Source organism: Curcuma longa, chromosome 11 (assembly GCF_044706935.1).
Source record: "Curcuma longa cultivar G26 ecotype Majalengka, Jawa Barat chromosome 11, ITB_CL_G26_1.1, whole genome shotgun sequence".
Taxonomy (NCBI): Eukaryota; Viridiplantae; Streptophyta; class Magnoliopsida; order Zingiberales; family Zingiberaceae; genus Curcuma; species Curcuma longa.
Window position 1 is genome coordinate 13767286 of NC_133871.1, and position 10992 is coordinate 13778277.

The following is a 10992-nucleotide window of genomic DNA, read 5'->3' on the forward strand; positions in this document are numbered from 1 at the left end:
CGGCTATATGGATCCTTTTACGTCATTGAGCTCTATCTCCTATTATATCATCATTTATATTTAAATAAATTTTATCTTGTTTTATTGTTGCTAACCAAGTCTTTTTTGGTCTACCTCGCCCTCGTTTGATATGCGTATTTGTTATAGTTTCACACCGCCTAACTGGAGCATTTATCGGTCGTCTAAGTATATGTCCGTACCACCTTAAACGTGTCTCACGGAGTTTTCACTCAATAGATGCAACTCCAACTTTCTCTCTAATGCTCTCATTTCTTATTCTGTCCATCTTCGTATGTCCACACATCCATCTTAACATCCTCATCTCCGCAACTCTCATCTTTTGCTCTTGTGCTCGAGTCATAGTCCAACATTCAGCGCCATATAACATGGCAGGTCTAATTGCCGTTTTATAGAACTTTCCTTTAAGTTTTAGAGGCACTTTACGATCACATAAAACACCTGATGCTCTCCTCCACTTCAACCATCCTGTTTGTATTCTATGTAAGACATCTCTCTCAATCCCTCCATCGGCTTGCAAAAATGATCCTAAATAGTTAAAACTCTCAGTTTCAGACAACTCATCATCTCCTATTTTAATACTTGTCTCACTACGTTCAATATTGCTAAACTTAAATTCCATATATTCTGTCTTTACTCTACTAAGCCTAAAACCTTTCTCTTCTAGTGTTTCTCGCCAAGATTCTAATTTAGCATTTACTCCCTCACGTGTCTCATCTACCAATACAATATCATCTACAAACAACATGCACCATGGTACGGTATCTTAAATATGTCCAGTAAGTTCATCCATGATTAGTGTAAAAAGATAAGGACTTAGAGCTGACCCTTGATGTAACCCTATCTTTATTGGAAATGCTTCAGTTAATCCGCCTGAAGTCTTCACTCTAGTCGTTACTTCCTCATACATATCCTTAATTAGGTCAATATATACTACGCTAACACCCCTCTTTTCTAGAATTCTCCATATAATTTCCCTTGGGACTCTATCTATAAATTAATTAATATATTGGATGTACTTAAACGTAATATAATAAATTATATATTATTATTATTAAAATAATAATAAATTATATATAATTTAAAAATCATGATTATATTATATTATTATATTGTTTAACAAAATAAATAAATAAAGATGAAGAAAAGAGAATGAAACTCTTATCATTTTTTGATAATAATCTCTACTAGCTCCGATGATAAAGAAGGATTAGGGTTGCTATTCGTCAGTTGAAAAATGACAAAAGAAAGTGAAGAAGGAAAATTATTACTCTTGAGAAGAGAAAGAAGAAACGAGAATAGGTGTTAGAGAAGAGAGAAACTAACTAAACTACGATTGGGAAGTAAAAAAACACAGAGAAGGAAGGAGTCAAGGAGAAGATAAAAAGAAAAAGTCAATACGTTAAGACTTGCACGTGAGGCAATGGAAGTGAGATTGCTCATGTGAAAGAGAATAAAAAGCAAAGAGAGGCGAAAATAAACTTTTTAAAAATTTCTTAATTTGTTTTAAATCAATTGAACCAGTTTAATCCAATTATATTTTATTCGATCATAACTTAGTCAAACAACTCCGATTTGGATGAACATAGTTCTTATCTTCATGCATACCCAATAATTTTATTCGATCCTAATTCAATTTTAAATCACACACTTTCAATTTTTATTAAAAATTCAATCCTTAATAAAATTTATATAGATAATAAATGTACAGTACGGGATTGTGTATGGATATACATGCAATGCAATGAAAAATTATACCAATTGATCTAGTTTGAAAAATTATACCAATCGATTTAGTTTGAAATTATTACAAGTATTGAGCTACGTAAGAGTTGGGCTATAACCTAGCCCAGGACTGCCTTTACGTGACTTAGTCTTTGGACCCATAGAACGAAATAATAAGGAGAAATAACAGATGGTTCTTCTTACCTGAGGTGTTATTAATGTGATCGTTGGAGGAGCCATTGATGGAAATTCTAATCTAGTAAGGAAGACTCACTATTGAAGGGAAAGCATGACCATTGAGGACAACCTGTATCTCGGTTTGCACCCCTATATCATTTGTTATGATGATTTGGAGGGAGTCTTATTTTCTCAAAATAATGCTATGGTAATTTGGATAGAGATCGTCAATTCTGAGGTGGCTTGAGTTCTTATGAATTTTAGTAAATATTCTATGAAACAGGTCTAAGAGCAAATGCATTTAGAAGAGACTAACTTGGATGGGATATCCATCGCTTTATTCATATTTATAGGATATGTAGTCCGACCATTGGGACAACTAGTTCTACTCTTCTCACTCAACAAAGATCCTATTTAGAAGACTCGTATGTTTCCATTCACAGTTGTGGACACTTCGTCTTCATATAATGTCATCACGTAATACCCCTTCCTGACGACTTTCATGGCCATCGTCTCTCTATACCATGAAAAAAAATTAAATTTTCAATTGGGGATTTGCGAAGAGATCAACAAACTGCTCGGGAACGTTATATGAAAATGATTTGGGTCAATCAGAAGTGGACTCGGGTGATGAAAATTGATGTGTCAGCCTCATAAATTAATTAATATTAATGTCATTGCCTCTTAATTTATTAATAACCAGAGATATTAGAGGCCTATCTTAACTCATTTAAATTTATAAAGCTATTTTAAGAGTCATTAGTAGACGAGCCTTTTCAATGTCTCATTGCACCTTAAATTTGATCTTAAATTCCGACTAAACTCGATCACAAACTCTAAAGTAAGATTTCATTTGTTGAAATTGAATTGAATCCGAGTCTTAGTCAAATATGAGCACCTTTGTTCCCTTGTGAAGTTGGTCATCAATCCTTATCCAATTTGACTCTATGCTGTGACTTAATGAACTAGCAATTCAAGAGGTTGTGCTCTCGACCTTAATTTGTAAATGAATTAAATATTCATGAACAAATTTGATATTCAATTTGATAATAACTTATTTATATTTGTTCAATACATACAAAATTAATTAAATAAATAAATTTAAATAATTTATTAAATTAAATAAATAAATTTAAATATATTTATATTTAATTTGTTAATATTCCTGAATAATACTTGTGAATCATATCATCAATAAAATTCTTATTAATATACGAAATATTTTTTAAAAAATAAAAAATAAATTTATATTATCAAACTCTAAATAAATTTATAATATAAAAATTTTAAATAATTAAATAAATTTAAATTAAGAGCCCGATAAATTTAAATCAAACTTAAATAAAATTAAAACTCATTAAAAAAATAAAACAAGCCAAAAATAATCATTTTAAAATTTTAATTTATTTTAAGTTCGATCACTTAATTAATTTAATTATCAAATCAACTTAAACACTTCCATAAAAAATGAAATTTACCACTTCAACAATTTTATACGATTGATTCTATGATTATATATGAAAAAATAAATTAAAAAATTATAATACCACCATAGAAAGGACATTATCGATCGATATTTACCGATCGATGTCAAAACGTGTCACGGGACTCAGAACCGAAGACTTGAACGTAGAAAGACTCAGTTTTATTTATTTACGGTGCTAACTTAAAAAAAATGATGATAAATCCCAATCAGTCTCATGGATTCAATCCCTGGGGGTGGCTGATTCGGTCCCACGGAAGTTTCCCACCGACCACCAGGGTAAATCGGGAAGCGCATACGGCGGCCAATCCAGATGTCTAGCATCCTTTGATTGTGTTCCCCATTTGAAAGAAAATTTTTACAAATACACCGTAGCTGGGGATCGAACCATGGATCCTTGGGTCACAACCCGAATGTCCTACCGTTGCACCATTGGTCCGGAGATTACGGTGCAAACTTAAAAAAAAATGATAATCCCAGTAGCCAACATCTCTGGAGGTGGTCGGCCCGGTCCCACGGAAGTTTCCCACCGATCACCAGGGTAAATCGGGAAGTGCATACGGCGGCCAATCCAGATGCCCAGCATCCTTTGATTGTGTTCCCCATTTGGAGGAAAATTCCTGCAAATACGCCGTAGCTAGGGATCGAACCGCGGGTCCCTGAGTTACAATCTGGATGTCCTACCATTGCACCATTACCCCGGGGACAATTACGGTGCAAACTTAAGATAGGAAAGGAGGCGGACAGCCCTTTATTTACAATAAAGTTTTCCCTACAGCGGGCCCCCAATAAAAATAAAGTTTTAGCTGTCCTCAATTAAAATAAAGTTTTCCGTACAATAATTGCCATGGACAAGGCCACGTTTGGACCAAACTTGGACAAAAATTAAAGTTGTGCCTCGTCCCTTGTTTTTAATCAATACTTATCTTCTCAAATAATATTTATATTATAATAATTATAACTTATTATGATCATAATTACAATAATAATTATGAAAACATAATTACTATAATATTATAATAACTATTATAATGAAAATTTATGATGTTCATATAATTAATTGCCGAAACTGATTCAAAATATAACAAATGTGGCATGCTATAATAAAATCAAACAGTGCACTAAATTATAAATATTACGTTTTTAAAAGAATTAATGGAGTGAGACGTCCTTTTAATTAATGTGCCATCCATTTAATTCTTGCCCAAGTGTTTTTAATCAATTACTCGAATCAGTCCACGTCGAGGGCGATCAATCATGTATTTGGATACCATATTTTTCTTGTAAACATTTTTAGTAGCATCAATCCTAGACAAATACAAGTTTTAGAATTAAGCAAAATAGACATTTTTCTTAAAATTACGCTTGAAAATTTTTTGTATATCAATTGTAATTTTTTTCATAATTAAAACTGCAAACACTCTTTTAATTTGTAGTGATACTAGAGTTAAATTGTCCTCCTAATATGTTCTAAAACGGTTTAACTGTTTTTGATGAATCAAAAGTCTTAAAATTTGACAGAGCATTTTGCTAAAATGTTGGAATAAAATTTTCACATATTATAAATTACTGTTGCCGTCTCCGCCTTTGGTTCCGATCATGGCGGATCACGGAGATGGAGCTTCTCTTCACATCGCCGTCTTCCCCTGGCTCGCCTTCGGCCACATGCTCCCCTTTCTCCGCCTCTCCAAGTCTCTGGCCAAGCGACGCCACCGCGTCTCCTTCCTCTCCACCCCGAGAAACATCGCCCGCCTCCCCAAACTCCCTCCCGATGCCGCACCGCTCATTGACTTCGTCCCCTTACTTTTGCCGCTCGTCGAACACCTCCCGCCCGACGCCGAGTCCACCAATGACCTCCTTCCGGACCAAATTCAGTACTTGAAGAAGGCGCTCGACGGGCTGCAGAGTCCCTTCGAGTGCTTCCTCCGGTCCACAAAGCCAGACTGGGTGATCCTCGACTTCTGCCAGCATTGGGCGCCGGCCATCGCCGCTGAGCTCAACGTCCCCTGTGGGTGTTTCTGTATTCTTCGCGCCTCGAGTTTGTTCTTTCTCTTCGAGAAGGGCACCAAGATGACATCGTCGTCGACTCCCGAGGAGCTCACCAAGCCGCCGGAAAGCGTCCCGTTTCCGACCACCATGGCCTTGCGCCTCCACGAGGCCAAGGGCATGATCTGGGCGTACCGAGACAACGCCTCCGGCATCAGCGACGTGCAACGCGTCACCTCTGTCGTGAAATCGAGCAACTTGGTCGCCTTCCGGAGCTGCTTCGAGCATGAATCCCCTTGGTTATCGCTCTTCGAGGCGCGATTTTGCGCTGGCGACGTCGTGCCGGTCGGCCTGCTGCCCACGCCGGCGGACGAACTGGCATCGCAAGCTGAAGCGGAGTCGTCGTCGACGACGACCATCCTCCGGTGGCTGAGCGAGCAACTGCCGAGGAGCGTCGTCTACGTCGCGATAGGGAGTGAGGCGACACTGAGCGCAGAGCAGGAGCGATATCTGGCCTCCGGGCTGGAGCTCTCGGCGGTGCCGTTTCTTTGGGCAGTAAGAAAGCCATCCGGCTCAGGAACGAGCGGAGGCGGCGGCGCTCGGCGCCACTGCCACGGGCTGGTGATCGAAGGTTGGGTTCCGCAGCTGGAGATCCTCCGGCACAATTCTGTAGGGGCCTTCCTGACGCATTGTGGATACAGCTCGGTGATCGAGAGCCTCCAGTTCGGGCTCCCGCTGGTGATGCTGCCGTCGATCATCGACACCGGACTGATCGCTCGGTGGTGCTCGGAGATGAAGGTGGGAGAGGAGGTGGCGAGGAACGAGGCCGATGGGTCGTTCACCGGAGAAGACGTGGCGATTGCTATAAGGAAGGTAATGGTGGAGGAGGAAGCGAAGGAGTTCAGAAGGAACGCAGAGAAGCAACAGGAAGTCGTCGCCGACACGAAGCTCCATGAGTCCTACGTGGATAACTTCATCCAACGACTGAGATCAAAAGGGTAAAACGTAAAACATGAAGGGAGACACCAAAAAAAAACATCAAGCTCCATGGATTTCATGCAATAAGCTCTTAATAATTTATTCTGCCATCTGAATCATTTCAATTTAATTTCTGCAATTTGTTTGAGGACTTTATGTTTTAATATTGTATCGAAGCATAACAAACGATTATGCAAATTGAGCGAGTCTGAGCAGACCGAATGAGTTAATGAACCATGAAGTAACTCAACGGACCCGAGTGAACTCACTGGACAGGCCAAGCTTGACGTACATTTCCTCACAAATCATTAGAGTTTTATCCACTAGTTGTTCATAGTAACCTTGACTTAGAAGACATTCTGGAGAGGAGAAACTCTTATGTAAAAGGTGAAATTCATAATTTCAATGGTTCCACATAATTAATTGCACGATCATATATAAGAAAGTAAATCAAAAAATTATAGTTGATTATGACAGAAAAGAATATTGCTCAAGAAGAGGAGGAACTAGAACTTATGAAAAGGACATCATTCAACAAGCCTTTTCAATGTCTCATCGAACTTTGAATTAGATATGTTTTAATATTTATGTATAAATTAATTTGAAAAATGACTTATCTAAGCTTTCATTTGATCTTAAATTTTAAACTCACAAACTTTAAAGTAAGATTTCATTTGTTGAAATTGGATTGAATCTACGTCTTAGTCAAATATGAGAACCTTTGTACCCCTTGTGAGGTTGGTGACTCGATGTGGCTCGATTGATATATCTAACTCTGATTAATTGTGACTCAATGAGCCAGCAATTCAAGAGGTTGTGCTCTTCGTGGCCTTAGACAGTTATAAACTAATGGGAAAGCGTTTTCATTTCATTTGTGGTCGTAGAAAATAAAGCAATTGTGACCTTTGGAGTGGTGGTATAACATCTACTCTCTTTTTATTATTATTATTATTATTTGCATAAGAAAATAGGAATGAATAAAATCTAAATAACTCACCAAATCCATTGAATTAAGAAGTCCAGTTAATTTAGAAATTTGATTATTTAAAAAAAATTAATTATTTTGATTTAATCATGTTGATTTTAAACTTTTAAAATTTGATTAAATTGATTAAATCAAATCGATATTAATTGAATGTTATATTATGAGTAGTCAATTGTTACATTTGAATCGGACAATTATTGTATAACTCCGCTACTAAATTAAATCAACTCGATTATTTAATATCAATGGATTGATAAAAAGTTTTAATTAATTTAATATTTAATTAAATTAAATAGATTTTTTATTAATTTATTTAATTTTAATAATAAAATTCGATCAATTTTATTTATAAAAAACTAATTAATTGGAATTCAATCAATTCAATTAGATAAATTCAATTTTTAAATGAATATTTACCCCTTGTAAAAATGGAGCAATCAAATATTAATGAATAAATTTGATATTGAACTAAATAAGAATTTTTTTATATTTATTGTCAATTAAATAAATAAATTTAAAAAAATTATTAAATTAGATAAATAAATTTGAATATTTATGCGCAGCTCGTGAATAATATAATTATTAATAAAAATTTTATTAACATATTGAATAAAAATAAAATTTAAATTTAATAAATAAATTTATACTATCAAATTTAATAATTAATTAAATAAATTTGAATGGTAAGTTGATTTGAACGCTATGTCAAATTTAAATAAAACTAACGCTTATAAAAAATAAAATAATCATTTTAAAATTTTAATTTATTTTAAATTCGACTGCCTTAATTAATTTATCAAATAAATTTAAAGATTATGAAATTTGACTCCGTTTTATCTAATTTAATTTAAGGTCCTACTTAAGAAGTTAAGATAGGAAAGAAGGAGAAGAGCCCTTTAATTACAATAAAGTTTTTCGTACAGTGGTCTCTCTCTCAGTTAAAATAAAGTTATCCTTACAGCTGTCATGTCATGTCATGTCATGTCCTGTCCTTCAATTAAAATAAAGCTTTCCGTACAATAAGTGCCATGGACATGTCTGAGACCGACAAATATTAAAGTAGTGTCTCTCGTCTTGTCAATTTTTCTCTTAAAATAAATAATAATAATATAGCTAATCTCACATATAATATTTAATATTATTATCTTTTATCTTAGGTATATATTAACTTTGAATCGATTAAGTGGATTTAATCCATTCAATAATATTTACATTATGATAATTATAAATTTATGATTATTATAATATAAATTTATCTTATTTAATAATATTTATATTATAAAATTATAATAATTATGATTTTATAATTATTAAAATATAAATTTTTTATTTTATTCAATAATATTTATATTATAATAATTAGGAACTATAACTATAATAATTACTCTGTCCATATAATTAGATGAAATCAATTTAAAAAAATATGATATGATATAATAATATCAAATAGTGTGCAATAAATAAGTCATTTTAAAAGGATATTCTTTTTAAAATTATGCTGGAAAGTTTTATATATATAAATTGTAATTTTTTCTTAATTAAAGTGCAAAAATTCTTTTAATTTGTAGTGATATTAGAGTTAAATTGTACTCATAATATATTCTAAAACGGTTTACCTTTTTTGATGAATCAAAAGTCTTAAAATTTGAAAGAAAGAGCATTTTGCTAAACTGTTGGAATAAAATTTTCACATGTGTGATCGATCTTATAAATCATTGTTGCATCTCCTCCTCTGTACATGTTTCCGATCATGGCGGATCACGGAAATGGAGCTTCTCTTCACATCGCCGTCTTCCCCTGGCTCGCCTTCGGCCACATGCTCCCCTTTCTCCGCCTCTCCAAGTCGCTAGCCAAGCGCCGCCACCGCGTCTCCTTCCTCTCCACCCCGAGAAACATCGCCCGCCTCCCCAAACTCCCTCCCGACCTCGCACCGTTCATTGACTTCGTCCCCTTACCTTTGCCGCCGGTCGAACACCTCCCGCCCGACGCTGAGTCCACCAATGACCTCCTTCCGGACCAAGTTCAGTACTTGATGAAGGCGCTCGACGGGCTGCAGAGTCCCTTCGAGTGCTTCCTCCGGTCGACAAAGCCAGACTGGGTGATCCTCGACTTCTGCCAGCATTGGGCGCCGGCCATCGCCGCTGAGCTCAACGTCCCCTGTGCCTTTTTCTGTATTCTTCGCGCCTCGAGTCTGTTCTTTTTCCGCGAGAAGCGCACCAGGAAGGCATCGCCGCCGACTCCCGAGGAGCTCACCGAGCCACCGGAAAGCGTCCCGTTTCCGACCACCATCGCCTTCCGCCTCCACGAGGCCAAGGACGTGATCCGGGTGTACCGAGACAACGCCTCCGGCATCAGCATCTCGCAACGCGCCACCTCTGTTCTGAAATCGAGCAACTTGGTCGCCTTCCGGAGCTGCTTCGAGCTTGAATCCTCTTGGCTATCGCTCGTCGCGGCGCGATTTTGCGCCGTCGACGTCGTGCCGGTCGGCCTGCTGCCCACGCCAGCGGACGAACTAGCATCGCACGCTGAAGCGGAGTCGTCGTCGTCGACGACCATCCTCCGGTGGCTGAGCGAGCAACTGCCGAGGAGCGTCGTCTACGTCGCGATAGGGAGTGAGGTGACACTGAGCGCAGAGCAGGAGCGAGAGCTAGCCTCCGGGCTGGAGCTCTCGGCTGCGCCGTTTCTTTGGGCAGTAAGAAAGCCATCCGGCTCGGGAACGAGCGGAGGCGGCGGCGCTCGGCGCCACTGCCACGGGCTGGTGATCGAAGGTTGGGTTCCGCAGCTGGAGATCCTCCGGCACAATTCTGTGGGGGCCTTCCTGACGCACTGTGGATCCAGCTCGGTGAACGAGAGCCTCCAGTTCGGGATCCCGATGGTGATGCTGCCGTTGATCGCGGACACCGGACTGATCGCTCGGTGGTGCGCGGAGATGAAGGTGGGAGAGGAGGTGGCGAGGAACGAGGCCGATGGGTCGTTCACCGGAGAAGACGTGGCGATGGCTATAGGGAAAGTAATGGTGGAAGAGGAAGCGAAGGAGTTCAGAAGGAACGCAGAGAAGCTACAGGAAGTCTTTGCCGACACGGAGCTGCATGAGTCCTACGTGGACAACTTCATCCAACGACTGAGATCAAAAGGGTAAAACGTACAAACGAAGGGAGACAAAAAAAAAAAAAACAAAAAACATCAAGCTCCATGAACTGCAAGTAGCTAGTTCTCAATAATTCTGCCATCTGAATCATTTCAATTTAATTTCTGCAATCTGTTTGAGGACTTCATCATATACGTACCTGTATTGCGTTGTTTTTATATTAATTAATGTATAACAAACTAAGACGATTCCCTGCCTTGTAAGATATTTCCAAGTTGCTCGTATAGAATTAAGATGGTGCTCCTCAAAGGTAATTAGGTTCCGTGATATCTGCAGCATATTCGACGATTACGAGATAAGAAACATTGTTACAGCATGAGTAGACAAACACGACGGATAGGAATTCAGAAAGAAGTTATACCTGACCTAAAATCATCTCGACTGAGAAACTCTGCGACTCGACTGAGAAAAAATCTAGCAATTATGACGATAACGAACAGATGATTGTGGGAGGTAAATTGCTTTTCCACCCTCCTCTGACACCGCACCCCC

At 37.8% G+C, this 10992-nt stretch overlaps 2 protein-coding genes across 2 annotated transcripts; both read left to right on the top strand.

Annotated features, from left to right (window-relative positions):
* Nucleotides 1–5002: 5002 nt before the first annotated feature.
* Nucleotides 5003–6492, top strand: LOC141841496 (putative UDP-rhamnose:rhamnosyltransferase 1). The gene has a single exon (XM_074729671.1). It carries the CDS (start codon nucleotides 5003–5005, stop codon nucleotides 6389–6391), a length of 1389 nt encoding a protein of 462 aa, XP_074585772.1. The 3' UTR covers nucleotides 6392–6492.
* Nucleotides 6493–9102: 2610 nt separating this feature from the next.
* On the top strand, nucleotides 9103–10713 carry LOC141841433 (putative UDP-rhamnose:rhamnosyltransferase 1). The gene has a single exon (XM_074729608.1). The coding sequence runs from the start codon at nucleotides 9103–9105 to the stop codon at nucleotides 10489–10491; it is 1389 nt and encodes a 462-aa protein (XP_074585709.1). The 3' UTR covers nucleotides 10492–10713.
* The last annotated feature ends 279 nt before the right edge of the window (nucleotides 10714–10992 follow it).